The 27,851-nt window shown below is 66.3% G+C and overlaps 2 protein-coding genes across 4 annotated transcripts; both read right to left on the bottom strand.

Moving 5' to 3' along the window:
- Nucleotides 1-6,496: 6,496 nt before the first annotated feature.
- On the bottom strand, nucleotides 6,497-11,412 carry IGF2 (insulin like growth factor 2). Of its 2 annotated transcripts, none has more exons than XM_089332418.1 (3): nucleotides 11,256-11,412; nucleotides 9,904-10,064; nucleotides 6,497-9,817 (listed from the first exon to the last, which is right to left on the bottom strand). In XM_089332418.1, the coding sequence occupies exons 1-3, from the start codon at nucleotides 11,410-11,412 to the stop codon at nucleotides 9,581-9,583; spliced, it is 555 nt and encodes a 184-aa protein (XP_089188544.1). In that variant the 3' UTR covers nucleotides 6,497-9,580. The 2 variants fall into 2 exon arrangements, with proteins under 2 accessions (XP_089188544.1, NP_001164877.1); NM_001171406.1 differs by having other exon boundaries at nucleotides 9,581-9,817; nucleotides 9,904-10,055.
- LOC149128233 (insulin-like) lies at nucleotides 11,284-23,396 on the bottom strand. 2 transcript variants are annotated; one of them, XM_089307002.1, is made up of 3 exons: nucleotides 23,134-23,396; nucleotides 21,867-22,103; nucleotides 11,284-11,421 (listed from the first exon to the last, which is right to left on the bottom strand). In XM_089307002.1, the coding sequence occupies exons 1-2, from the start codon at nucleotides 23,394-23,396 to the stop codon at nucleotides 21,902-21,904; spliced, it is 465 nt and encodes a 154-aa protein (XP_089163128.1). In that variant the 3' UTR covers nucleotides 11,284-11,421; nucleotides 21,867-21,901. The 2 variants fall into 2 exon arrangements, with proteins under 2 accessions (XP_089163128.1, XP_089163139.1); XM_089307013.1 differs by lacking the exon at nucleotides 11,284-11,421 and adding an exon at nucleotides 13,561-13,698.
- Between the last annotated feature and the right edge of the window lie 4,455 nt (nucleotides 23,397-27,851).

Raw genomic sequence — 27,851 nt, 5'->3', positions numbered from 1 at the left:
CGTCCCACCACCCAGATGGGGCATCTGGGGGTCCTGCTTGCCCTCCACCACCGGAATCCACCAGGTGCCTGGGAGCCACCACCGGCCACCCAGTGCTTCCCCGATGCGGCTGGGGTCGTCCAGCTCTGCACCTGCGCCGGCACTGGCAGCAGCCGCGCGGAGGCTGCCCAGCTAACCGAAGGCCGAGGGTGCGGCCACTGGGTGCCCCTCAGCCCAGCTGGGCAAGGGACCAGGGCTGTCAGGTGGTTGGGGAGGGAGGTGGAGGGGGACAGAGTGCGGGGGAAGACAGGGGGCCGCGCTGGGTCCAGGCACCTGTCTGTGAAGAGGGGCAGATGGGGAGGGGCCTTCCTGGGAGGGCAGCAGCCCGGGTGGCGGGGGGACCCGCTGCTCCCCTCCCTTCTCCCCTGTCCAGGCAGTGTGGCTCCCTCTGGTCCTCCCAGCCCCTGGTGCATCCCCTCGCCCCCGCCTGCTGTCCCCTCCTTGCACCCAGACACTCAGCGCCCAGGACAGGGCCGCGGGGAATGCGGGAGCCAGTGTAAACAGATCTGTGCTGCACGCCTGTGGGGAGGGCTGGGGGCGGGGACGGAGCTGTCTTGGGCTTTGTTATGTTCTGAAAAAAAAAAAAAAGGCAAAAAATTTGGGTCACAAACCACAAACTGTTTTGCTTTCGGCATAACTGGCATAAACAGGCATTTTCTCTTTGGTTTCTGGCCGGCTGAGGCCTGGGCTGGCTGGGGCTGGGAGAGGGAGAGAGGCTGCAGGCTGCACTAATGAGGCCGGAGCCCGCCGCCCTCCCAGGCCAGGAGGGGGCTGGGCAGGGCCAGGGCCCAGCACAGCAGGTAGAGGCCAGGCTTGGGTGGGGGGCTGACAGCCTGTGGCTCCCACCTCAGGCCGCGCCGCACCCCCTCGCACCTGTGCAGGTGCACCAGCAAAGTGATGGGAGGGGCCGGAGTCCTTGGGGCCAGGGCCAGCCAGGCAGGTGGATGCAGGTTCCCCCCAGGTGAGGCCTGTGACCAGGGCCAGGCGAGACCTCCAGGGTGACGAGGACCCCAGGAAGGCAGGTTTTACCCTTGATGGGGGCACTCCCGGGGTGATGGGGTCCCTGGAGGCCCTGGAGCGGGGGTAGTGGGGGAAGCTGGCGGCAAGCATCTATAAAGGAGGCTACCAGCCTCTCTGGGGAGGCCCAGGGCCCAGGGCGGCCACAGAGGGTTCAACATGGGGTGTGCAGGCTCTGGTTCCACAGCCAGCATGGCCAGGAGCTGGGGGCTGGTGGAGTCCAGCTCCACGTGGGGTGAGCAGGAGGGCAGAGGACCCTGGGGCGGGAAGGGGTGGACAGGAGGCTCCCCGGATCGAGGAGCCTGTGGGCGTCCCAGGTCACGGCAGGTGTGTCTGAAGCCCGTCATCTTCACTCACGGAGCAGCTGAGGGCCGCAGGCACACGGCTGGCCACGCGTGGAGGGTGTGGAGGGCGGGTCTCACGGGGCCCAGAGCAATCAAGTGAGGCCACCAGGCCAACATCCGCAGGGGCAGCCATGCTGAGGCCCGGGACCCCCTGACCCGAGGGCCACGTAGCTGGGGCGGACGTGGGTGGTGGCAGCCGTGGGCTGGGCTGATCCTCCTGGGGCCGCTGGCCTGTTCTCCGGCTGCGGCAGGTTCCAGGCAAAGGCGAGAGGTTCTCATAGGGCCTTTCGGGAGAGCCTCTGGGTACCGCCGGGTGGTCGGGGTGGAGACACAGACCAGCAAGACCAGCAGGCAGCAAATGGCAGGACCCAGAGGGCTGGGGCGTGGTGGCGGCGTGAGAAGCTCCTCAGTGGCTCCCCACACCGCGGCGTCCACGGACAAAGCAGGTGCACCTAACGCAAACAGCTTCTAAATGCCACAGACGGGGGAGCTCAGGACGCACAGATCCAGCCCCCCATGGCTGTGCGGGCCACGGGGTCAGCAGGGCTGTCCCCCGCCCCCGGCTCTGGGGAAGGGCCTCTCCTCAGCCCTTTCCGTTTCAAGAAGGCCACGGTCACGGGCCCAGCAGGCCAGGAGGTAGACAAGCCTTCCTGAGAGCTGCTGGCCAGCCCGCGGCCGTGCCACAAATGGCAGTGTCCTGTGTGGCCCGTGACATCGGCCCCGTCCTCATGCTCACGCCGACTCCCTGCTGTGGCGCACACACTCCGGGGCCAGGGTCAGGGCCCGGTGCACCTCTTCCTTGCAAACCCCACACCCTGCTCCAGCCCTGGCTCTCTGCTCCCATGTGAGGCCCATCCTGCTTCAGGGAGCACCCAGCACCCATGGGCTCCTGCCCACTCTTTTCACGCCAGAGTTTTTTTTTTTTTTTTTTTTGACAGGCAGAGTGGACAGTGAGAGAGAGACAGAGAGAAAGGTCTTCCTTTGCCGTTGGTTCACCCTCCAATGGCCGCCGCGGCCGGCACGCTGCGGCCGGCACACCGCGCTGATCCGATGGCAGGAGCCAGGTGCTTATCCTGGTCTCCCATGGGGTGCAGGGCCCAAGCACTTGGGCCATCCTCCACTGCACTCTCGGGCCACAGCAGAGAGCTGGCCTGGAAGAGGGGCAACCGGGACAGAATCTGGCGCCCCGACTGGGACTAGAACCCGGTGTGCCGGCGCCGCAAGGTGGAGGATTAGCCTAGTGAGCCGCGGCGCCGGCCCCATGCCAGGGTTCTGAGCCCACTGCTCTGCCTGTGCAGGAGTGGACAGCTGGGCGGCTGAGTAAGCGGGCTGTCCAACGGGTGGATGGATGGAAGGACAGAGGCATGGATGTATGCATGGATGTGTGGCTGTGTGTGTGTGTGTGTGGCTGGCTGTGTGGGTGGGTGTGTGCGTGTGTGTCTGGGTGGATGTGTGTGTGTGTGGCTGGGGGTGGATATGTGTGTATGGTTGTGTGCGTGTATGGATGGCTGTGTGGGTGTATGGCTGTGTGTATGGATGGCTGTGTGGGTGGATGTGTGTGTGTGGGTGGGTGGGTGGATGTGTGTGTGTGTGGCTGTGTGGGTGGATGTGGCTGTGTGTGTGGCTGGGTGTATGGCTGGCTGTGTGTGTGGGTGGATGGCTGTGTGGGTAGATGTGTGTGTGTGTCTTTGTGGGTGGATGTGTGTGTGTGGGTGGCTGTGTGTGTGTGGGTGGCTGTGTGTGTGGAGGTGGCTGTGTGTGTGGCTGGCTGTGTGGGTGGATATGTGTGTGTGTGTGGCTGTGTGTATGGATGGCTGTGTGTATGGGTGGATGGCTATGTGGGTGGATGTGTGTGTATGGATGGCTCTGTGTACAGGTGGCTGTGTGTACAGGTGGGTGTGTGTACGGGTGGATGTGTGTGTGGCTGGCTGTGTGGGTGGATGTGTATACGGATGGCTGTGTGGGTGGATGTGTGTACGGGTGGATGGCTGTGTGGGTGGATGGGTGTGTACAGGTGGGCGGCTATGTGGGTGGATGGGTGTGTACAGGTGGACGGCTGTGTGGGTGGATGGGTGTGTGTGTGGGTGGATGGCTATGTGGGTGGATGTGTGTGTACGGGTGGCTCTGTGTACAGGTGGCTGTGTGTACGGGTGTGTGTGTGTGTACAGGTGGCTGTGTGTACGGGTGGATGGCTCTGTGTACGGATGGCTGTGTGGGTGGCTGTGTGTGTGGGTGGATGTGTGTGTATGGATGGCTCTGTGTATGGATGGCTGTGTGGGTGGATGTGTGTGTGGGTGGATGTGTGTGGGGGGGTGGCTGTGTGTGTGTGTCTGTGTGGGTGGATGTGTGCGTGTGTCTGTGTGGGTGGATGTGTGTACGGGTGGCTGTGTGTACGGGTGGATGGCTGTGTGGGTGGATGGCTGTGTGGGTGGATGGGTGTGTACGGGTGGATGGCTGTGTGGGTGGATGTGTGTGTACGGGTGGCTGTGTGTACGGGTGGACGGCTGTGTGGGTGGATGGGTGTGTACGGGTGGATGGCTGTGTGGGTGGACGGCTGTGTGGGTGGATGGCTGTGTGGGTGGATGTGTGTGTACGGGTGGATGGCTGTGTGGGTGGATGGGTGTGTACGGGTGGACGGCTGTGTGGGTGGATGTGTGTGTACGGGTGGCTGTGTGTACGGGTGGACGGCTGTGTGGGTGGATGGCTGTGTGGGTGGATATGTGTGTACGGGTGGACGGCTGTGTGGGTGGGTGTGTGTGTACAGGTGACTGTGTGGGTGGATGGCTGTGTGGGTGGATGTGTGTGTACGGGTGGACGGCTGTGTGGGTGGATGGCTGTGTGGGTGGATGTGTGTGTGGGTGGATATGTGTACGGGTGGACGGCTGTGTGGGTGGGTGTGTGTGTACAGGTGGCTGTGTGTACGGGTGGATGGCTCTGTGTACTGATGGCTGTATGGGTGGATGGCTCTGTACGGATGGCTGTGTGGGTGGATGTGTGTGTATGGGTGGCTGTGTGTATGGGTGGGCGGCTGTGTGGGTGGATGGCTGTGTGGGTGGATGGGTGTGCGGGTGGATATGTGTACGGGTGGACGGCTGTGTGGGTGGGTGTGTGTGTACAGGTGACTGTGTGTACGGGTGGATGGCTCTGTGTACGGATGACTGTGTACGGGTGGCTGTGTGGGTGGATGGCTGTGTGGGTGGATGTGTGTGTACGGGTGGCTGTGTGTACAGGTGGATGGCTGTGTGTACGGGTGGACGGCTGTGTGGGTGGATGTGTGTATACAGGTGGCTGTGTGTACGGGTGGATGGCTCTGTGTATGGGTGGCTGTGTGTATGGGTGGATGGCTGTGTGTATGGGTGGATGGCTCTGTGTACGGATGGCTATGTGGGTGGATGACTGTGTGGGTGGATGTGTGTGTACAGGTGGCTGTGTGTACAGGTGGATGGCTGTGTGTACGGGTGGCTGTGTGTACGGGTGGATGGCTGTGTGTACAGGTGGATGGCTGTGTGTACGGGTGGCTGTGTGTACAGGTGGCTGTGTGTACGGGTGGCTGTGTGTACAGGTGGATGGCTGTGTGTACGGGTGGCTGTGTGTACGGGTGGCTGTCTGTACGGGTGGGCGGCTGTGTGTACGGGTGGATGGCTGTGTGTACGGGTGGCTGTCTATACGGGTGGGCGGCTGTGTGTACGGGTGGATGGCTGTGTGTACGGGTGGCTGTGTGTACGGTGGGCGGCCGTGTGGGTGGATGGGCGGTGCATGCAGGGTGGTGGAGCTGCTGGACCCGCTGAGAACTTACTTGCATCGACAGGGAAGACAGAGGGCCCGAGGCAGACGTTCTGGAACATTTCTGCCGAGGCTGTCCAAGCCGAGCAGGGCAGGAGCAGGGGCAGCGCTAAGCTGAGTGATGAGACAGGGCTGCCCCAGGAGAGGAGGGAGGGGCTGGCTGTGCCCAGGGCAGGGGGAGGTATGGGGTCTCGGAAGCTGGTGCCAGCAGGGGTGAGGGCGGCAAGGCAGGAGCCTGGGGTGCGGGGGCAGCTGTGGTGTTGGGGCCACCTGGGGCCAGCAGGAGGAAGGCCCTGCACCGGCTGTGGGCAAGAGGGGAGCCCCTGACCCTGGCTCCACGGGGCCCCGGGTGGCAGGGCTTGGGGCTGCAGGGGCCTGGACCCCGGAAGCAGCTCCAAGGGGCCGTGTGGGTCCTGCTCCCTCTGCACACCGCGACTCCCTGGTGTAGACCCAGCACCGTGCTGTCCTCAGCTCCATCCAGTCAGTGGCTGCCCCACAAAGGACGCAGTGACCCCCATATCCGATTTGTTCTTTCCCAACCCCAGCCCTCCTGCCTCCTTCAGGCAGACCCCCAGCTGCCCCCTCGTCCTTCCCCAGGCTTGGGGCTGCCCTACCGATGTGACAGAGAAGCCCGAGGGTGGGGCCTGGCCCGGACCCCCAGGTCAGCGCCCAGCACTGGAGAAACCTGCAGGCGCAGTGAGCCAGTGAGTGAGGGGCCCGGGAGCTGGCAGACACCCGCCTGGCCGGGCTGGCCTTCTTCCAAGTGCTACGTGGCCCCCAAGTTCGGTCCATGGCGCCCCTGCCTCCCCGAGCCCCACCCTGAGCCCTTCTCCCATAATGGGGGGAGCACACGCAAACCTGCTGGGACGGTGAGGCTGCTCAATGGGCCTGGGGTGGAGGATGGGGGAAGGGGCCAGCCTCACCTTCCTGCCCAGTTCGGGGACCCCCAAGGTCAGAAGGAAAGCTGCTGGCAGGAGGGTGCAGAGCTAAGAGTGAGGGAAGGGGGTACCAGGGCTTTCTCCAATGCCGCCTTTCCCAGCGGTGGGGGTGGGGTCTGTGTGTGCAGAGCACTGGCCCAGGCATGGCGAGCCCTGAGCCCCCAACTCCAGCCAGGGTTCACAAGCTTCTAGGGATATTCCATGGGCTTAGATGTTTCTTTGGAAAAGCACCCCCAGGGCCCACTGCAACCCATCTTTGAGGACCTGATGCCCCAAACCGTCCCAGATCCCCCAGCTCTAAGACCACCCCACCCCACCCCACGCCCCCTACCCCTCAACCCAGCACCCAAGTGAAAAAGCGGAGGACCCAGAAAATCATTTTAAATGCTTTATTAGGATTGCGAGCGTCATCGGTTAAAGACAAAACCCAAGCACTGGATTTTGCCAGAAATATCAGCGTTAAAGGGGCCGGGCTGAGGCCAACACAGGCCGCGGAGGTGGGCCGTCGCGGCTCAGGTGACACAGGGTGTTGGGCGCGTGGGGGGTCTTCAGGCGATGGCAAAGGGAAGGACCCCAGAGGGGGGTCTGCTGAAGACACTGTTGGGGGGGGGACGCGGGGAGGAGACAAGATGGAGGGCCGTGACTAGGCACGGGAGGTCAGGCATGTGGCCCGGGTCGGGTGGCAGGCGACCCAGGGGAGAGCTGCAAACTTGGGGACACAGAGGATGCTTGGTGAGAGCCCCCCGGGGCACCCCACCCCATCGAGGCGAAAGGTAGCACTGGGGTGGGGGTCCGGCCGAGCGGGCGGGCAATTTGGGGCGCCTCGAAGTCTTTTGGATCTTGGGCCAATGCGGGTTCTCCAATCACGACCATTTTGCTCTTTGGGCTGAAGGCCAATGTTCCGAATGGCCCGCTCTCTGGACACTCGCTCAGAACTCCCTCTGTGCTGCGTGGCCGGCTCTGACCGCCCCCAGGGTCGAGCCAGGCCTCTCGCTGGGACCCCGAAGTCGCGGGTCTCTAGACTGCTAGTCGGACTGCCCTGCAGGGGGGCCGCACTGGAGGCAAACAGGTGGGGGTGAGGTAAACCTCCAGCCGCCAGAGTCCCTGCCGCAGGCCTAGGCGCCGTGGTGGTGGCTGTGACGGCATTGCCAGACCCGTGGGCCCTGAGGCCTGAGCGAGCCGCGTCGGTGGACGGACTGGGGCAGCTCTCCTGCTCTGCGGGCCCAGCCCTCCTGACCACCCCTGCTCCCGACCTCACCCCGCCCGAACCCCAGGACGCCTTGCAGAGCTGTGGGCACCCTGGGGACGAGACGGGGCGCTGAGGGGTGGGCGAGCTGTCACCGAGGGAGAGGGAGAGGGCCCCCCAGGTGCTCGGAAGGCGGCCACCTGCTCCCGCCGGATGGAACCTGCAGCCAACACTCCTTCCCCTTCCCCCCCGCTGGCCTCGCCAGCGGGGGCCCCATCGTGGTGACCTCCGAGCACCCTCCTAGCCCCCTGGGGGACCCCGCCACACTCCCTCCCCAGCCCCTCAGGAACCCCGGGGACCAGCCACAATCCCCGGAGCCCAGGCCGGGTAGCGGCCATCTCCTCCCCATAACTTCTCCGGGGGGGGCCGCGGCCAGCACCCCCCGGGGGCTCCACTCCCAACCCAACCCAAAGCGACAGGGACAGATCAATACAAAAGTCTAATTGGGGAGGATAAATGGCGGGGAGCAGGACGCGGTGGTGTGGCCGACGCTTGTTGCTTGTGTTCCTCTCGCTTTTGTCACTGCTCCCCTGTTACGGGGGAAGGGGTTAATTTGATGTTCGAGCGCAAAAAAGCTAAGGAGGAATCAAAAAAAAAAAAAAAAAAAAAAAAAAAGGAAAACACTGCCCCAAGCAATAAAAGGGGGGAAATAGATCAATTGGCGTAGAATTTGGATCCCTGATTTCTCTGATTCTGCAGGCTTCCGCTCTCTCTCGACTGGTCCGACCGAAAACTCCCCGGGGCCACTCTCGACCCAAGCTCCCCCCACCCAGCCCCCACTGCCCCCCACCCACCCCTCCAATCCTCCAGACTTCCCACACTCCCCACCGTCCTGCCAGTTGCCCGGTGGGGGCCCCCAATTCTGAGGGTCCCCCCACCGGGAGACTGGGAGGACGGTCCCTCGGTGTGCCCGGGTCGGGGGATGGCCCCCGAGATCTTCCTCCCAGGAGCACACTTCGAGGTCAGGCTACTCGGCAGGCAGGTGGTACTCGCCTTTCAACTCATTTCCTCGCCCCGGCTGGCCAGCTAGGCCCTCGCTCGGGGGCTGTGGGGCTGGGGTGGGCTCTGCAGGTGACTGGGCAGCCCGAGCCTGGGACACACCCCCTGCAGGTGCATCCCAGGGAGATGGTTCACCCCACAGCTCTGGCCCCGGGCACAGTCCCTCCTCCAAGAGGTGGAGAGGACGTGGTCGGGGGAAGGCAGGGCAAAGACAGGCCCAGTGGACAGCAGAATGGGGACCGGGGCGGGGGGGGACCTCAGACCACGAAACGGCTCCGAGCACCAGACGGACGCACCCAGGCCTGATCTACGGCTGCTCGCTGGAATCGCATGGGGTGTGTGTGAGTGTGAGTGAGTGTGAGGTGCGTGTGTGTGAGATGTGTGCACGCGTGTGTGGGAGCGCGTGCGTGTGCACGGGTACCTGTGTGGAGATGCGGATCTGAGAGCCTGGGCGCGGGCGTCTGAGCCGATGGTTTGCGTGGACGCCGGTTTTCGTGCGTGTCCCCCTCCGTGGGTCTCACTGGGTCCCTGCAGCTCCAGCTCCGTGGAGATCTCTCAAGGTGGCAAACTGGGCAGAGGACGAGTTGGGGCGGCTGCCAAGATGGGACGGCCAGCGGGTGCTGGCGGTGCGAGGAGGGAGACAGCACGGCGGGGCCGCGCCTGCTGCTGAGCTTCTGGGTCCCCCCGTTTTCTCTTCTGGGTTCAGGGACCCAAGTCCAGGCCAATCGGACTCAAGACCCAGAGGGAAAGAGAAATTTGTGGGGGGGGGGGGGCGTGCCGAATTGTTATTTTGCCAATTGCTTTTATGCCAATTTACTTTTAGTGTTTACTCAGCCAATTGATTTTTTTTTCAATTTAAGGAAAAAGTTAATTAGCTTTTCGGGGTGTTTTCTAAGAAGCCAATCAGTTTTGAGGGGGCTGTTGCGTGGATGCGAGTAATTTAGGGGCTGATTGTTTTTGCTCTTTCTGATTCATGCCAGTAATTTTGGGGTCACCTGGGGGTGCACGCGTGTGGAAGGCGTGCTGGCGGCGAGGCCCGATGGTGGGGGCGCACAGGGAGTAGCCTGATGGGGGAGGCGGGGCATGGGGCCTAGGGGGAGGAACCCGAGGCGAGAGCAGGTCAGAGAGAAGTCGGCAGGGACGGATGGCGGCGTCCGAGGGCCAGGAGGAGGTCACAGGTGATGGTACCGGCTGCAGAATCATCACAATTTGGCTCACTTCTGATTGCTGGAGGCCTCGGGAGAGGCAGCCCCGTGGGCAGCATCGCCTTCTGGCTGCAGGAACTGGGGCTGGTGATGCTTGGCTTCCCTGGAGACTTCGAGCTCCTTGGCCAGCAGGCGACCGCGGTGGGCAGGCAGGAGGGCAGGCAAACCTCTGCGCAGGCGCTGAGCCGACCGCTTCCCGGTGTCAAGCTGAAATAACTTGCCCACGGAGTAATCGGGGAGGCTGTCCTGCAGGGGGGAGGGGTGGTCACCAGGAGCCCCGGCCGCACGCCCCCACGCCCCCCGGCCTCGTCCCCGGCGTCCCCGGGCCTCACCGGAAGCACGGTCGTCAGAGAGTTGGACACGTCCCTCTCGGACTTGGCGGGGGTGGCACAGTAGGTCTCGAGGAGGGCCAGGTCGCAGCTGCGGAAGCAGCATTCCTCCACAATGCCACGGCTGCGGCGGTTCACACGGCTCGCCGGCCTGCCTGGAAGTCCCACAGGGCGGAGACAGAGCCAGCTTCAGCACCGGGCGCCCGCCCCGCCCCGCCCCGCCCCCCACCCGGGAAGGCCCCCGGCCAGGTCACCCTGCAGAGGCGAGGGAGAAGTGAGAACTCCAGAAAGGAGATGGACAGAGGAGGGGGGAGAGGGGCCAGCCCCGGTCTCTGGTGCCTCCTGGCCCCCAGCCTGAAAGCAGGCGCTCGCCCTGGGGTGCCACAGCAGGCGGTGGGAAGAAAGCGTGGCAGGGGGTGGGGGCTGAGTTGGGCCCAGCACGGGGACAGCAGGGTGGACTCGGCACTCTGACCCAGCACGACCTGGGAGCCCAGAGGGGCCCCACGCGTCCTGCAGCCAGGGAGGACAGAGAGGACAGGGCAGGAGAAGACAAGACGGGAGGGGAGGAGTGAGGAGACCATGAAGCCACTCTCTTCTCTTCTCCCGTCTTCCCCCTCTCCCCCACGGCACTGCACGCTCGCTCGGGTCCCAGGCTCCGCTGGAGGACAGTCGAGGTGGCTTCGCCAGGGGCAGGCGTGGGGGGGGGGCGGGAGAGGGCGCCCCGTCACGGGGTCCCGGCCGGCCGTGGGGAGGCCCGTGCAGGGCAGCTGCTCCCTGGTCTAGGGGCCTGCAGAGCCACGTCTGGTCCCCAGAGGAGGCAGGCGAGAGGGAGGCGGGGGGAGAGGCAGGACAGGCAGGACAGCGTCCAGCGGCAGGAGCACTTTTCAGAGAGAGGCCCTGAAACGCGTTCACAGCCCGTGAGCACATTTCCCGGGCGGGCGGACAGGTAGGAGCTGCAGAGGAAGAGGCCACACGGCCAGAGCCAGGGGGCGGCGCCAGCCCCCACCGCACCCCACCCCGGGCTGGTCCCCAGGCCCCGAGGTCAAGAGGGAAGCGAGAATGACAGTCAAGGCAACCCCCGCCGCACCTCCCCCCTCACCGCCCACCAAAAAAAAACCAATCGGATCCCCCACCCAGGGCACACGCGCCTTGTCAAAACAAGGCGGGCCCCACCCCCACCCCTGCGTCTGGGGGGCACCCTCCCCCCGCCCCCGCCCCCCCTGCGGGCCCCTCTGCGGGGGAGGCTGAGGAGGTGAGAGCCCGCAGCAGGTGTTCCGCAAGCCCAGGGCCCAGCCTCAGAGCTCGGGCGGGAGCGTCCACCCCCACCCGCCCGGGGGCCCCTGCCAGCTACTCACTGAAGTAGAAGCCGCGGTCCCCACACACAAACTGGAGGGTGTCCACCAGCTCCCCGCCACACAGGGTCTCACTGGGGCGGTAAGCAGCAATGCAGCACAAGGCAAAGGCCAAGAAAGTGAGGAGCACCGGCATCGACTTCCCCATGGGCAGCCCCATTGGTACCTGCTGGAAGGTGGAAGGAGCCGGGTGAGCCGGGCGCCTGGAGAGCGAGAGGGCCCCTGCCTTCGGTGGTGGGGGTCAGCCACACCCACGCCACAGGGGCCAGTGCTGCACCTGGCCTGTCCTATGACATCACGGGGGTGGGGTGTCACCACTGGCAGGCACTGGCCAAGATGGCAGAGAGCCCCACCCCACCACGGAGTACCAGCATCCATGAGGACCAGTGCCCTTACCCTCCCCCAGCTGAGCAGGGGGCTCCAGGAGGACCACCAACACACACAGCCACGGGCAGGTCCTGCTGGGCCAACACCTCCTCCCCCCTGCCTCCCTCCCTGCCCCCACCGCGTTTTTTCCTTCTCTTTTACTGGACCCAAAGCTCTGACGGAGGTCCCCAGTGGCGAACACGGCAGCCCCACACAACGGCCCAGGCACCCCCAACACACACCAGAAACCAGAAGCACACCCGCCGGAGCCAGGGACCCTCAGAGTGCCTCCGTGACCACCGCCCACCTGCCCGCCCCGGCACCGCCGGCCAAGGGAGCACTGGACCCCAGGACACACCCCCTCCAGACACCGCATGGCTGCAGCGCCTGCTATGGCAAGGGTTAACCCTGGCTGCCTCGGGACTGGAGGCTGGGGACAGCACAGCCAGCGGCCCAAGGTGCAGCCAGCCCAGGAGGCAGGCGATGCCATCGATCATGTGACGGGCACGAAAGAAACACGGTGGCACCAAGCTCTCCGCAGGGCAGCGGGTAGCGAAGGCACACCTCGATGCTTCTCCTCCCCGGCCACCGCCCCACCGCCCCCGGCCACGCTGTCGCCAGTCCCGGGGGGCAGCTCGGTCCCACTGCCCCGGCCGTCCCTTCCACCAGCCAAAGCACTCTGCAGCCGGAGCCGGCGCCCAGGCCACCAGCAGGCAGCGGCACGGGGACTGGACAGGAGGCACGCTGAGCTGCGGAACAGGTAAGGCCCCCACCCCCACCCCAACAAAGCCCCCGGAGGCTGAACGAGGAGGGAAGCAGAGGGCCAGCAGGTGAGGGAGGCAGGGGACCAGGTGGGAGGGCAGAGGCAGGGCAGGGCAGAGGATGAGGCGCAGAGAGAGGCGCAGGCCGGGCTGCCGGGGCTGGAGGCCCAAGCCCGCCGGTCTTCTGCAGGGGCAGCCCGGCAGGCTGGAGCCCGGTGGCAGCAGGGGTCCTGGCTTGGTAGGCAGCCCGGGTTACCTGCAGCTGGACAGAAGGCTGACTGGCCGGAGAAGGAGCAGAGGAGGAGGCTGGAAGTCTCTCTCCGGGGAGAAGCCAGTGTCCAGCTTGCAAGCGGGTCAGTGCCTCGGCTTTTATGTCTGAGTCGGCTCCTCCCAGCCCGGGCTCCACCCTACCCCCCACCCCTCTCGCCGCTGACCACTCCCCCTGCCCCCTTTGCTCCCGCCCCCTCCCTCCCCGCAGCCAGTTTCTTTTCGCGCGTGCCCCGACCGCCAGCCCAGACCACCCCTCGGGGAAGTACAGTCTGTGGGGGTGGGGGGCACTCCTCCTGCCCCCCCAGCCCATCTCTGCACAAGGCAATGCGGGGGGGGGCATCTTTCCACCCCCCTTGTGTGGAAACTTCCATGCGAGGGCAGGGGCCGCGGCCACCCCTCTGAGCGCTTCTGAACCTCGGACCGGCCCCTCTCCCCAGATCCCAGGCTGGAATGTTGGGGACTGAGCACGGGGGTGTGCGCCGGGGGCGGGGGCTCTATCACGGCCCCGCCCACCCAGCCGCCCTCTCCGGGTCTCGCTGGCACCGCGTCCACATACCAAGGTGGGCGGGCTTCGCGACTCTGCGCCCCCTCCCCATCACGCAGCACCCCGGGGTGGGGGTGGGGGGACGGGACGCGCCCGGCCCGGCTCGCGCCTTTGCAGCCACATCCCGCGCGCACACACACACGCACACAGACACACACACACACACACACACACACGACACACACACACAGACACGGGCGCGCGCGCTCGCCGACCAGGAAGTCGCCCGTGCGCGCTCCCCCAGGCCCGCACCCGCCCCAGCGCGGCGCCCGCTTACCTGGAAGCCGAGGACGCTGCCGCCCACCTTCCTGCTGCGTGTGGCAGACCGAGCAGCGGGCGTGGGCCCTCCTGCCGGGCACTCCTCTGCCAGCGCCGCTCGGGCCGCGCCGCCGGGGCCGAATGCGCGGCGGGGCCTGGCGGGGGGATGGCTCCGCGGGGGGCGGGACTGCGCGTGTCGTCGGGGGAGGACGGGCCGTCTTCGGGCTGGGGCGGGCCAGATGTCGCACTTTTCGGGGGGGAAAGGGCGTCGGGAACTGAGGTCAGCTGTTGTACTCAGGACAGGGGGGGACAGAGACAGAGAGAGAGACAGGGTGAACGAGAGCTGGGGGGGGCCGAAGAGAGGGCAGAGAGGGAGATGGGACAGCGAGAGGCGGGCAGGCGGACAGCGGGACGAGGACAGCGACGAGAGAAACAGAACAGAAAAGCCTCCCACGTGGGCAGGCGCCGGTGGGGGGGCGGGCTGGAGAGGGGGGCGGGCGTCGAGGCTCGGGTGCGGGGTGGGGGCGGGAGGGAGCGCAGGAGAGGCAGCGGGCGAAGTCGGGGGGCCCGGGGCGAGAGGCAGAGGAGGGGAGGGGTGCAAAGAGAAGCAGAGGAAAGGGCGCCACGTCGGGGGTCCGGGGGCGGTGCGACGGGGGGGCGGAGTAGAGAAGGTTCCCGGGGCGCGCGGGCACCCAGCTCGGTGTGGGCCGACGGAGCCCTCGGCCGTCGTGAGCCCGGGCCTCACAGGGGAAGGCGGCGGTGGCGGCGCCGGGGCCGCTCGGGGCGCAGCGTGGACGGAGAGCGGCCCGCGGGCTGCACGCCGGGGGAGGGCAGGGAGGGGCAGCGCGGGGAGATGACAACGCCGGCGGCCTGCGTGCCGGACTGCCTGCGGGGGGGGCCGCCGCCTGCGGCGAAGCGGGACGGGCGTTGAGGTAGATGGACGCGGCGGCGGCTGGGGGTCCGCAGGCCCGGCGGAGCGCGGCCCCGCCGACGGCGCCCGAGGCGGGAGTCAGCAGCAAGTCGGCGGACGGCGTCGACGCGGGGCCGCCAGCCCGGATGGAGGCGCTGGCGGGCCGAGCGCGGGCGGGCGTGGGCCAGGAGGCGGGGGCGGCCGGAAGGGGGGGGCCGGGGGCCGGCCTGGCCTCACGCAGCTCCGCCGGAGAGCAGGCGAACTGGGGGCGCCAACACCCGGCTCTTATAGCCCGCCGCCCCGCGGCTCGGCGCCCGCTCGGGCCCCGCTGGCCGCGCGCCCGCGCCAATGGGCGCCCGCGGGGCCCTCGCCCCGCCCCTGGACCGCCCCCGCAACTCGAGCCAACGCGGGGAACGCGGGCTGGGGGGCCCCCGGAGCCCCCGGGGGCGACGTTGGGGGAGGGGAGGGACGCCCGCGGGGTATGCGGGGACCAGGCCCTGGGTGGTGGGGAGGGGGCGGGGAGGCGCCGAATGCGGGCGAAATCGCTAGACTCCTTTTCAGAGAATTCGGGGGGCCCGTGCCGGGTTTCCGGGGTGCGACAGTGCCTTGCGCTGGCTGGCACCCCGGGCCCTCGCCCTGGCCTTGGCGGCGGCGGGGGTCTCAGACAGCGGGCGCGCCCTAGGGGCCCTCGGAAGCAGGTGACTCGGCGCCCAGCCGGGGGTCCCCGCGGGGGACTTCAGGGGCGGGGAGGTGCCTGCCAGAGCGCGCGGCCACCACCTGCCCGGGCGGGCGGAGCGGTCCGCGCAGCGTCCAGAGCGGCAGCCGGATCCCGAGCGCCCCCAGGTGCCGCGCGGGAGCTCGGAGCCCCGGCAGCGGCCGCCAGGTGCGGGGCGCCGGGGAAGCCGCCCAGCCGCGCGGAAAATCCGGGTCAGACCCGGGGGCCCCGAGAAACGTGGCAGGAGTCCTACCTGCACGGCCGAGCTCTGCGGCGTGCGTCTGAGCGACTCGCCCTCGGGGCCCACCCAGAGCAGCCGGATAATGGCCCCCGCGTTCTCGGTGCCATGGACTTGCGCCGCCGTGGGCTCAGCCCCGGGGGGCTACCACGATAATTTGGGGGTCTAGGGGAACCATGGCTCCTGGCGAGTGTGGACCGCATTAGGCTGCGCCGCCGAGATCCTCAGGTCAAAGGCACTCTCCAACCCCGCGACCTCTCCCGCCCCCCGCAGCCCCTGCGGCGCGCGCCCTGCAGAGGGAAGGGGCCGCCGGCGGCGGAAACCCGCGCCCCGCTCGCGCCCTCGCTCCACCATCAATCACTGGGCCCGCGCTCGGCGCGCGCCTCTCCACATCCCCAGCCCGGCAGGCTGCAGGCGCCGTGCCTCCGGGGCGAGGAGCGCCTCGGGCCCCGCGGCGGGGACTCCGGGCTGCCTTCCCCACTCCCGGAGTCCTTGCCAAAGGGCCAACGAGAGTGGCGCGGGTTTCGGGGCGGGCCGCTTGCGGGAGCGCGGTCGCCGCCGAGCGACCGGCCCGCAGCCGATCCCCGCGCCCCGCGTGGGCCTCCACAGTGGCCGCCCGCTTAGGGACCGCGGCGGGCGCGGGTCGGGGCCGCGGAGGCGGCGGGGAGCTCACCGTGCGAGGGGCTGCGGGCTGCCGGAGGAGCCGGGGCCGAGGACGGGTGAGCGCTGTGTGGCGGGCGGTGGACGCGGCTGAAGGTGAGCAGGACCCCGGGGGCAGTCCCCAGTGTCCGCGGGCAACGCCCAGTCCGCTGGAAGTCCCGGGGACAATGCCCAAATTTGGGGGGAATTGGGGGCAAGGCCCAGTTGTGTTACCGCACGCGGGGAACGCACTGGCCCCGCGCTCGCTGTCGCCCCGACTGGGCTTGGGGAGCACGAGGGAAAAAAATCCCCAAGTCCCAGCCGCCGCGGGGGCTTCGAAGGAGATGCGGAGTGGCCCCGCGGCCAGTGCGCGCCGCGCGCCGGGAACAATGCCCACGTTTCAGGGTCGCGGTTCCCGACCCTGCGTGATTTGCGGGACAGCGAGCGGGTGTCCCGAATAGGGGGGCCGGCAGGGACTCGGCTTACTGTGGGAACCGGGATCAGTTACAAAATTCGACCCTCCTGGGCGGCCACGTTGAGGGAGGAAGCCAGCGGCTCCAGGCTGCCTCCGCCCGCCCGCCCGCCGGGGACACTGGGATCCGAGTCTGCAGTGCGACCCCCTCCCCGCTGCCCCCGCCCGGGGGCATCGTGATCAGCAAGGCCGCTGGGCTTGGGGGGGCACCTAGGAAACCCCAGGCCGACGCGGGGGTGGGGGTGGGCTTTTTGGTTGAACCAAAGGAAAATTCTCCACCTGAAGGTAGGCGCACGTTGCCGAGCAGGCAAAGCCTGGGACAGGACAAACAACGCCACACTTTGGGGACCCCAGCGCCTTCCTGCGGGGAAGTGGGGGTCACGACTTGCATGGGTGTTAGGAAGCCCAGCTGTGTGTTTCACAAGGGGTCTAAATTCTGGGGGACACAGGCTGGGACCCGGACAGAAAACCAGCGTCCTTCAGCATTTCAGTTCTCAGAAAGACTTCAGTTAGTTTATTTTTCTTGAGAAAGGAAAAGTCCGATCTGGCCCCCCTGGGCAGCCTCTGCACTTGGGGGCCCTGGGGGAACACACCCTACGCTTGGGGGCTGTGCGAAATCGCTGGTGCCTGCGTCTTGTGGAAACTGGTTAGCAGCTGGGGCGTTTGTGGGACCCAGGTCTTTAGTGCCTGGGACCCAGCAAGATTTTCCAGTGTGCCTTGGGGCCCACGCAACCTTGCCTCAGTTTCAGGGGATTTGGGTGGGGGTCATACAGACAGGAGACTTATAAATCAGTGCTCAATAAAAGCTCAATTGTTTTGTGAGAAAAAAAAATCTCAATTTCTTTTTGAGGGCTGGGACTGGGAGTCCCCAGGAAAATGTTAAGTTTCCGGGGGTGGTGAACGGTTTTAGGTTCTAGGGCCTGGAGTTCGAATGTCCACGGAGTTGTGTGCAGCGTGCCTGTGAGAAGCGTTCCTGGAGCCCGGTGTCGGTGTGGGTGAGTGACAGGGACCCCGCACCTCTCTGCCCCTAGGGCTACGCCAGTGACCTGGTCCCGAGCCCTCAGCACGGACACACAGGAGGGATTCCCTTCCGAGTTTTCGGAAGCCCAGGTTCTCATCCGGGAGACAGTGGAGCTGGGGGCATTTTTATAGATTCAAAATGTCCTGCTGTGGGGCCTCAGACCCTGACCCCGGAGCCTGATTCGAGAAGGTGGCTCTGTCCACTTGTGCACCACGCGCCCCCGAGCACGTGGAGACCGTGTGGGATCTGGGGACAGCCTGGGAACCCTGGGTCACCGGCGCTTAAAGTGCAACTGCCCGGTGCTCCGGCCGCCGGGAACACAAGGTGCATTTTAAAGAGGCTGCGAGCGGCCGGGAAGCTTCTAGAACCCTGGGTGGGAATGACTGTGGTGACCCCCGGCGGGGAGGGCAGGGGGAGCGCTCCCTGAGTCTTGGGGACCGTGGGGGACATTGTCCTCTGTGTGCTCACAGTTCAGAAAGGGGCTGCACAGGCTGCACGGATACCTGCGTGGAGCAGGGTCCCGGGAAGCCTGCTCGGTGGGTTCTCCGACCTGGAGCCCAGAGTGTGACAGAGCACCCGGCTGGCACGGGGAGATGTGTGGACAGTGCCCCAAGCTGTGGTGCGCCTGGGGAGCAGGGCCCAGAGGGTCAGAATGGGCCTTGGTGAGCCCAAGATATCCTGGAGTTACGACCCAGAATTTGGGGAGACAATCCCCAAATGCCAGAGAAGCCCTCAGCGAGATTTGAGGAGTTAGCCGAACTGGCCGGCTAAGGGTTGTTGTTTAAGTCTTAGCGGGGTTGGGAGTCGGCTGCACCGTGGGAGCTGGGGCCCAGCAAAAACCAGCCGCAGGGTTTAAATCCGGGGGGTTTCTTGGGGCAGGGGGAGGGAGCCGGGTGCGTGTGTGTTTTAAGTGTGTAGAAATAAATGTCCAAAACATTTTGGGGACCTGTAAAAACACTCAATGTGTGTGGGCGACCTGGAAACAAGGCTCACCATTACCCCGGAAAAAAAAATACGGATACATGTACGTGTCTGTGTTTGGAGCTGGAGGGGGCCCGAAGATGCCGCGCTACCCTGGGGAAACCAAGTGCCCGCGGCCGGGGAAGTGCGGGCCGCCGGCACCCACCGCGCCCGCGCCCGGGGCCTCGCCCGAGGAGCAGCGGCGCCCTCCCGGGGGACGCGAGCTACTGGCGCGGCTGCGGCGGCTCCCGGAGAGTGCGCGGGCGGCTCCACCCGGCTTTCCCTTCGTCCGCCCTCCTCGCCACCGAGAGCGCTTCCCTGGCGGCGGCCGGAGCCGAATCGGCCTGCGCTGGGGCCGCCCGGGAGCGGCCGGGGCGCCGCTCCAGGGGCTCAGGGGCTGTCGGCCGCCCGCCCGGCCGCCGCCGAGGACGCCCGCGGGCTCCCCGCCGCCACTGCGCCCCACGCGCTTCCGCGCTGCGAGCCTAGGCGAAGCCGCGGCCGGGCCGCCGCCGGGGGCAGGCTCCTCCCTGGCTCGGCCTGGGGGCCCGGGGCACCCCCGGCGGCCGCCCCCAGCCCGTGCGGGCGCTGCGCGCGCGCGCCGCGCCGGCCTTCGCCAGCCCCCAAATAGCGACGAAACCAATTTTCTGTTGGTAACGTGGAAGAAGGGCCGGAATGAGGAGAACAGGAGGAAAACGGGGGTGGGGGGCGAGAGAGGCGAGGGGGACTGCAGGTGGCTGGACTGGCGGGGGTCCTCCTTTCGTTTTCTGTTTTCCGATGTTAGGGAGGAGCCGCTTTGCTAGCGCGCCCCGGGGCGGCGGGGCGGCGGCTGCTGGCAACTAAGGCCAAAGGCTCTGCAGCAGGCATTTTTGGGTGTGAAGCGGCAGCCCCAGGGGGCCTGCGGGGTGTGGGGCCGCCAGGAGGGGCAGCCGAATGGTGGGGAGGGGGTCCTGGGGCAGGTACCGGTGGGCAATATTGTCAGCACCCTCACTCCAGTGTGGGGTTGTCTTGGGGCCTGACACTCTGGGGAGGCAGGGGTTAATGCTGCTGGACAGGTGTGGGGACCCGGGCAGGGCTGGGATAGCTCCTTCACATGAGCTGGGCAAGACAGGGAGACACCCCCCCCCCCACGTACACACACACACACACACACACATATGCACACCCAACACCAGCATGAAAACCAGCCCATTCTCCACCCAGAGCACAAGGCACGTGGGGAATGTTCCCCCTCCGAATTCCAGTCGGCATCAATCACCCCGAGACCCATTCCAAGAACATCTGGCCCAGCTCCCCCCACCCACCGCCGCCCCCTTCCCCCTGCCCCAGCTCTGCCGGCTCCCCCTGACTCCCTGGCTTTCTGGCCCTCCCGCCCGCCTGGGGTGAGCCTGGAGCAGGGGAGGGAGCCTGGGCCCTTGCCCACCCCAAGGGGGACCTGTAGATGTGGGGTGGGGAGCGGGGAAGAGGCGCCCGCCTGCCTGTGGCCCAGACCCCAGCCCCAGCCCCTCTCCCTCCCGCCCAGGGTCCCTGAGCTGGCTGCTGGACAGAGGCCCCCCTGCCCCGGGCACTATCCCACCTTCCCCAAGCCCCACGTGGACGGCGCGTTGGGCCAAGACCCCTGTTTCAGGGCCTTGGTGGGGTTTTCTCCGGTTGGGAGCCGTCTGGGGACCCTGCCGCTGCTTTCTGCCCAGCCCTGCCATGCGCCTGGACAGAGCAAGGTAGGAAGATGGCTGAGGTCACCTTGGAGTGCCCACAGCCCAGCCTCCAGGGCACTGCTGGGCCCCTGCCAGGGCGGGCCAGCGGGTGGGGGGCGCGCAGGCGGTGCCGCCTGTTGGGCCCTGGCCTTATTTAGTCACAAGTGCGGCTGGAGGGGCTGGCGGGAGGCTGGGGCGGTTCCGGGTCACCCTAAGGCTCAAAAAGCCCCTCGGCCAGGCCGCGCCCCCAGCCAAGGACGAGCTGGCTGGGCTCTCCCCCACTGCCTGACCTTCCCCCTACTTCCGGCCCCCCGAGGTGGTCAGGGTTCTCCCCAAAGCCCCGGGATGTGGAGGGGCTGGGGTCTCCCGGGGAGCTGGGGCTGCGCACCAGGAATTTCAGCTCCCAGCGAAGGCAACTTGGGAGGCCTGCCCCAGCCCTGTGCAGCCCCCAAGCCCGGCCAGAAGGTGCCTGGGAGCCCGACCGCCCTCGCCGAGCCCGGCCCGCACCCCGGGCCCACAGCCGCAGCCGGCTGCCCTGCCCTGCCCGGTGGTGGGGCCTTCTCGTCCCCGCATTTCCAACCCCAGCAGCGCAGCCTCGGAGTTGGCCGCTCCCCCGCCCCCTGGGGCCCAGCCCAGCATTGTGCAAACCCTGCTCCGACCTCCTCCGAGGGTCCCCTCGTGCCTCTCATGCGCCCCTCGCGGGGCGCCGGCCTCAGGGGCGCACGCGGGCTCCGCGTGGCGGGAGGGACGTGCCCCTGGGACTTCCCCGCACCGACGGCCTGAATCGGAACCACCAAGGCGCTGCAGCAGGAGCCTCCCAGGGCCGATCAATAAAACAGAAAGCCAAGTAGGTACGGGCTGGGGTGGGGGCGCCAGGGGAGGGCAGGACCCAGGCTGGGCTCCCTGGGGTTTCAGTTTCACCATGTGTCTGAACTAAAGCCACTTGGGGAAGAACATGTGTGGTTTCTGTTGGGTGGGCACAGCAGCCTGGACGGGGACACCTGCCTCCGACAGGCTCCACGGGAGGCCTGGCGTGGGGTCCCTGTCCCTGGCGGGTCAGGCCCCAGGACTCAGGCCCACACCCCCTGAACCCTGCTGCCCAGTACCCAGAGCCTCCGCTCCCCCAACCCAGTGTCTGTCCAGTGCACCTGCCCAGCCACGCGGGTCCATGGCAGCTGTGGCCCAGGCCCTTCCAGCTGCCCCCACCCCACGCACTGACCCACAGGAGACCCCAAGGCTTCCAGAACACGGCGGAAGTGTGACTGCAGCCTCACCCTTTCCACTTACACAGAGGGGCCAGGCCACTGGCCTGAGGCCCCACAGCCCTGCAGCCTGGCAGGGTGGCCCCGGCCTCACACTCCCAGCTGAGCCCAGCTCCCCTGGGCGCTCGGATTCCAGCCCAGCTGGGGGGGCTCTTCCCCTCCCCCTGCTGCCGTCCTCCTCCCTCAGCGTCCATCTCCATGCCAGGCTGCTCGCGCCCTGACAGCTTGGCTCTTGTTCCTCTCCCAGGAGCCCCCCTCTGAGGACCTGGGACACCGCAGAGGCGACGTGGAACCCGCCGTGCCCACCCCAGAGCCCCCGGGGAAGAGACACAGGAGCACCCTGCTAAGGACGCCAACGCCGACCCCGGGACTGAATTTGCCCCCAGTCTCTCAGTCTGGGCTGGCCCCTTGTTAAATGGGGGAGCCCAAATTGTGTGGGCCAAAGACCCCTGCATGCCTCCTGGTTTGCTGTGGACACCTGTGCCCTGCCAGACGGGACACGCTTACCTCTTGAGGGCTGGGACGGGGGCTGGCTGCCGGCTTCAGTTCTGGGAGTGGGGACGCCTGGGCCACAGGCCACAGCAGCTCACCTCAGGGCTGGGCTCTCGGGTGGCCCTGGCCTGCGGGGTCTCCAGTGGGGGCACTGGCTGGACTGGGGGCTGAGCGGGGGGAGATGCCGGGCCTTGGGGCTCCGGGCTGGAATCCGCCTCCTCACGCACAAGCTCAGCTGTGACTATTCGGCCCCTAGGGAAAACACAAAGGTGCCTCTGAGATGACCACACTCGCACAGCCCCAGGGCTCGCTCCCGACTGCTCAGTGGGGGAGGGGGCCACGGGTCACCTTGCCAGGGCTCGGGCCCCCTCTTGCTCCTGCTGCTGCCTGGCTGCCCCTTTCCAAATGACACAGGAGGGACAGAAGGTTCAGAAGCCCTTGTGGGGCCAGATTTCCTGGCAGCCATGTCTGGGAAGGTGCCAGTGCCAAGACCCCTGCCTACTTGGGGGGTGGGCTTCTGCCAAGAGCACTGGGCCAGGGCCCCACACACAGGGCCTGCTGGGAGGGACCATGGCCCTAGGCAGCAAAGTCTCCGTCTCCGCACCACAGCCATCCACCCTTGGACGGGAGCGAGGAGGGCCTGGCAGAAATAAGGGACAGCTGAGGGTGGGGGTGGCTGGGCCTCCCGGGGACCTGAGCCCCCTCCCCACTGCACCGTGTAGGACACAGTGGGGGGGGGTCCAAGCCTGCAGGGTAGCACCGGGCACACATGAATACACTCCCCAGGGAGCAGCGGCGGAACACGGGGTGGGGGGCACCGTGGCAATGGGCAGTGTTACGTTTCAGATGGTTTATAAGACACATAAAAAAACCCACCAATACCAACCTGCTCTAGAAAGCCTGGGCTCCAGCCCGGCTGCACAGCCTCCTGTTTGTCTTTGGGACTTGGTGGGTGGGGTGCAGCAAGGGGAAACTTGACACACAGAAAAACCCTTCCTCTCACATTCCCCAAGACAGCCGAGGGGCTCCCCCTCAGGAAGGCAGGGCAGCCCCCACCCCTCCCCATCTGCCTGGTGGCTCCTCTGGCTGGGCACAGCCCCCTCCCTCCAAATGAGGACCCCCGTTGCTCCCCACTCATTTTCTCCACCATGCCTGGGTCTCCTGCAGCAGGGGTTCTTCCCTTCTCTCCGGGACCAGGACCCTGGCAGTTGCCCCAGCCCCACCGTGGGTAGGCACACAAGTCTCACACACATGGGGGTGCCCAGGAAGGTGAGCCCCTCACCTGTACTCTAGTCGCTGCGTAGTTCCCGCAGCTCCTGGGCGGTGGATGAAGAGGACCGGGGAGTCGCTGGTGCCCAAGACTCTCTGCCGAAACTGCCCAGACGATGACCCGCCGGCTGGGCCAGTGTTAGCAGGCGCCTCCAAAGCAGGGGGTACTCTGGCCGCAGTGCCTGGACCCTCCAGCTGGGCTGGCGCCGAGGAGGAGGCGGCAGGGGACGAGGCTGAGGCTGGAGAGATGAGGAAGGGGATTTTGAGCGAGTGCATGATCAGGGGGCCCGGTCAGTGGGACGGCCTGTCTGCCACCTGGCTCAGCAACTACTCGGATGCCAGCCGAAGTGACGGTTTTGTCCCCTCACCTCCTCGTCCCCTCCATGCCTGTCCCCGGGCCCCTCCAAATTTGGGGAACTCCGCACCAACTTAGGAGTGCTGGGACAGCTGGCTGTGGCCCTACCCTACACCAGGGCACTGTGCCCTAGGGGGTGGAGGCTGGGCCCACCCCTCACCCACCAGAAAGGCATGTGTGGGTGTGGGCACCAACCGGAAACACTGTGTTAGATAGGAGGAGGGGACTCTGTGGGGGGGTGGGGGGGTGGGGCCTCACAGAGTGGCACGTGACAGTCACTTGATACCCTGGAATGTCTGTGGGCGTGGCACTGGTAAAATGGGGGCGGGACTAAGCAGAAAAAAAGCCGGGTTCGAGAATAAGCAGAAAAAAAATCACTTTTTGTGTGCTGCCAGTGCAATGGTGGCACAGAACCGTTATGGCTGCCCATTCTGCACAGCAGAGTGCCCAGCAGGGAACCAGCAAGCTTGCCAGCCACGTCCAACCTGGCCCCCTGCAGTCCACATGGTGCAAGGTGCCCAGATGCTGGGCAAGTGGGCATGCACCAGCACTCCCGGGTAGGAAGACAGTTGGGTTCACAGCCTTTCAGGAATGACTGGGCTGCCATGAGACATGCACACAGGGCTGTCAGTGGCCAGGGAGGGCTCAGACCAAACACCACCCAATGGGACTGAATCCCCTCCCCCCAGGAAGTGGAAGCCTCTTCCCCTAGCCTGCAGGGAGAGCAAGGGGGGAGAGCAAAGACATAGGCAGCTCCCAGAGAGCCAGCACCCCCTGCACCCCATCACCCCAGTATCCCCTGCACCCCAGCAACCCTGCACCCCATCACCTCAGTACCCCCAGCACCCCTACACCTCTGCACCCCAGCACACCATGCATCCCTGCACCCCTGCACCCCTAACCCTGCATCCCTGCACCCCTACACCCCAGGACCCTTGCACCCCAGTACCCCTGCACCCCACCACCCCGTGCGTGTGCCTGGCCCAGCTTACCAGCCTGGGCTGGGATTCCACTGTCCCTTTTGTTATTCAAGCCCCTGCTTAGACTCCCATTCTTAACTAGAGGGATTGATGGCCACCAGGTAGAACAGGGGACAGACTTGAGGGAGACCCCAATCAGGCCAAAGGGGCAGGTGTCCCAGACAGGACTCAGGGGACATGGAGCCATCCCCTTGCACAAGGGCAGGTGGGAGTCCCACACTGGGCTTCTGGAGGAGTGGACTGCAGGGACATGAAGACCAGCGTCAGGCCTGGGGCGTGGGGAGGAGAGTGAGGGTGCAGCAGGTGCAGACCCCTAGTGGCCATTGCAAGATGCCCAGTAACAAGGAGCCGCTGCACTGTCCCCTTGGGGGACAACTTGGCCAGGGAGGGGGAGGGATGGCCCCAGGCCCCAGATGCAGGAAGCAGGGAGCTATGGGTATGCAGGGGAAGCTGCCCACTTCCCCCAGAGCAAACTTTTGCAGATACGGGGCCTCCCACCCCCAAACTTGTAGCTTGAACACCAGCTCCACCCTGGACTGGACTCGCATCTCCACTTCATTCTGTCAGGAACTTGGGACCCTGCGTGCTTGTGCCTGGGGCTGGGAGACTTTTTGTTTTATTTTTTCTGCCATGGGCCATTTGGATATTTGTAGCGTCATGCTTAGGCCATACAAAATTATCAACTTAAAAATTAGTCCTGGGGGCTGGTGTGGTGGCATAGCGCTTGTCCACTCCTAACCCTGCTCCCTGCTAGCACCCCTGGGAAAGCAGTGAACAATGGGCCAAGTACTTGGACCCCTGCACTCATGTGGGAGTTCCAGGCTCCTGGCTTTGATCTGGCCACTGTGCCCATTTATGGAGTGATCCAGCAGGTGGAAGATTTCTCTATATCTCTCCCTCTCTCTGTAACTCTTCCTTTCAAATAAATAAATATTTAAAACAAAATACTAGCTTCTGTGGATTTATGGACTCCCAAGCCCCACCTGTGGCCATCCTGGTAGGTTCAGACCCAGAGATTCTGTGGGACTTATGCAGCCCGTGGCTCACATCCTCCACCTTGGCTGAAGCCACGGAGCCACTGGGGCAGGACCTGGGGTGTGTGGGCTGTGGCCCCCACAAGGCATTCTGGGGATTTTCCACGGGGTGGGGGCAAGTGGCCTACAGGAAACACACGTGGGAGGCACAGAAACTGGGGTGCACCAGCACCAGTGAGGGACACCACACAGCAGAACCCCATCTGTGTGGATTTGCACCAACGCAGCACAGAACTGAGCGCTCCAGGAATCCCCAGGACCAAGCCTGCCTCTTGCTCGCTGGAGCAGCCGCGTGCTGACACCTGGTGGCAAAATCTGGAATTACAGCAGGTGCACTGGAGCTGCAATTGGAGGGGCCCTGAGGGTGGGGGATACAGGTGGATTGTGCGCCCTCGCGCTTGGCTCTGTCCTGGCATTTCAGATCTACCAGGTGGGCACTGAGGGAACCCCTCCCCCTCTGTGTGTCTTCCTGTCCCAGGGGCCTGGGGTGGGGGGTACCCCCAAACCACAGCTGCTTTCCTGAAGCCGCTACCTTCCCCCCAGGGAGGGAGCTGTATTCTGTTTGGTGTCCTGCGAGACCAGGGGGCAGAACGTGAGGGTCTCCGGGCAGAGGCGGGGTCCCCAAGACCCCTGCGCTGTGGGCGCAACCTGGTTCGCGGGCAGGTTCCCAGCCCCGCCCTGCCAACGCGGATTTGCAAACCTGGCCCGAGCCTGACACCTGGTGGCCACTTGTGGGAAGTGCAGCCACAGACTGCAGGTGCACCTGGATTCTCTGTCACTACCCCCCCACCCCGCTTTGGGGTCCCTCTGGGGTCAGCCAAGGCTAGACACCGAGACGTAGGGGGCAGCCCCGCGTGAAACCGTCCTGCAACCGCTCAGCTGCGGGCTCCGGAACATTCTCTTCTCATGTACCCCCGATGGCTACTTAATCGGCACCCCCGTGGGGGCTCTGAAGTTTCCAGAGGGCACGTGGCCTGTGGGCAGGGATGAGACCTCAGGGCAGAGGCCTGGGCTACAGGGCCGGGGCTTCTGGAGGCTCGGGGACAGGGGGCCGCCCCCACTTGCCCCTCGCCTTGCTGTCCACTCCAGAGCACCTGTGGCCGGCTGACCTCATCCTCCTCCATCCGCGCCAGGAGGCCCCTGTGCTCAGGCCCCGGGCTGTGCTCCCCCCTTAGGTACCCGAGGGCCACACCCACGGGAGGTGCACCTGCTGCCTCCTGCCTGCGAGGCCTGAATGAGCAGCACCAGGCGCAGGACCCTGTCCCCAGGAGATGAACTCCCCAGGGAGTGGCAGATGCAGACAGCCGAAGGCGCAAGTTCCCAGCCCCGCCCTGCCAGCATGGATTTGCAAACCTGGGGGGAGGGGGCAGAGCCTGAGCAGGGGTTTCTGTCCTCGCCACCCCTCCCAGCCCCGCCTTGGGCTGTCTCTGCAGACCTGAGTCTCGTGGCCTTGGCTGAGGGGTGCACACAGGCAGCACACCTGTGGGTGCAGCTCTAGGGTTCCTGTGGACACGTGTGACCCGGCAGAAGGGCAGGGCAGTGGCCCCGGGGGTGGGCACGAGGCAGGAGGCTGAGCGTGCAGGGCCCCCCGGGCAGGTGGGTGGCGCAGCCCTCAGCTCTCAGCCCTGTGCTGGCCAGAGTGGACGCCCTGCCATCTGCCCCCGTCAGCCCCTGCTGCAGTGGCCGTGCAGACCGGTCAGCTGGGGCCGGCCAGTGCCCTGTGGGCTGGCTGCGGTGGCCGCTCGCCCAGGTGATCCACACAGCGGTGGGACGCCTCCTCCAGGCAGCCTCCCTGCCTGCCTGCTCCTGTCCCTCAGTCCCCAGCTCCTCCCTCCTGCTCCCCCTCCCCGCCCCTCCTTTCCCACAGCTGGGCCCCGCTGGGGAGCAGCCCCCTCCTCTGGGAGGCGAGGAAGCCCCGCCCCCACCTGCTGCCCACCACGCCCTCCCGAGGTGCTCTTGGGACCTGGAGGTGGTCAGGCTGCCAGGTGCCACAGTGTGGGGTGGGCCCAGCACCTGCTCCCGCAGGGCCCCCGCTGCCTGCTGAGCCAGGCCCCCCGCAGCTGTGGCAGCCCCAGGGAGGCCGGGCTGGGCTGAGATGGTCAGGAAGTGGGGTCCAAGGTGGGGTGGGGTCTCCTCCCACCAGCTCCGCTCTGGCAGAGCCATCGGCAGGAGGGGGTGTAGGCTGGGTCCTAGGCCGTCCTGGGCCTCTTGTTCCCGGGGGTCCCACATCCCCGACGGCCCCCACCCCATTCTTTCCGGAACTGACCTCGCTCTGCTCTGCCCACTGGGCAGGAAGTGGACATGGGACAGACCAAGGCCTCACGAAGCTGGAGCCCGGCTGGGGCTTCCTGGGCCCAGAAAC

Source organism: Oryctolagus cuniculus, chromosome 1 (assembly GCF_051225735.1).
Source record: "Oryctolagus cuniculus isolate XC-2025 breed Fujian yellow rabbit chromosome 1, ASM5122573v1, whole genome shotgun sequence".
NCBI classification, from domain to species: domain Eukaryota; kingdom Metazoa; phylum Chordata; class Mammalia; order Lagomorpha; family Leporidae; genus Oryctolagus; species Oryctolagus cuniculus.
This window is presented reverse-complemented; position numbering and strand designations above follow the sequence as displayed.

Excerpts from the sequence above, each read along its gene's own strand:
- LOC149128233 (XM_089307002.1), bottom strand. The coding sequence starts at position 23,396 with ATGCACTCGCTCAAAATCCCCTTCCTCATCTCTCCAGCCTCAGCCTCG. Across the intron at positions 22,104-23,133 it reads ACGCAGCGACTAGAGTACAG|GGGCCGAATAGTCACAGCTG; the intron begins GTGAGGGGCTCA and ends TGTTTTCCCTAG.
- IGF2 (XM_089332418.1), bottom strand. The coding sequence starts at position 11,412 with ATGGGGCTGCCCATGGGGAAGTCGATGCCGGTGCTCCTCACTTTCTTG. Across the intron at positions 10,065-11,255 it reads GGACCGCGGCTTCTACTTCA|GACTTCCAGGCAGGCCGGCG; the intron begins GTGAGTAGCTGG and ends TCCGCCCTGTGG. Across the intron at positions 9,818-9,903 it reads CTCTGACGACCGTGCTTCCG|GACAGCCTCCCCGATTACTC; the intron begins GTGAGGCCCGGG and ends TCCCCCCTGCAG.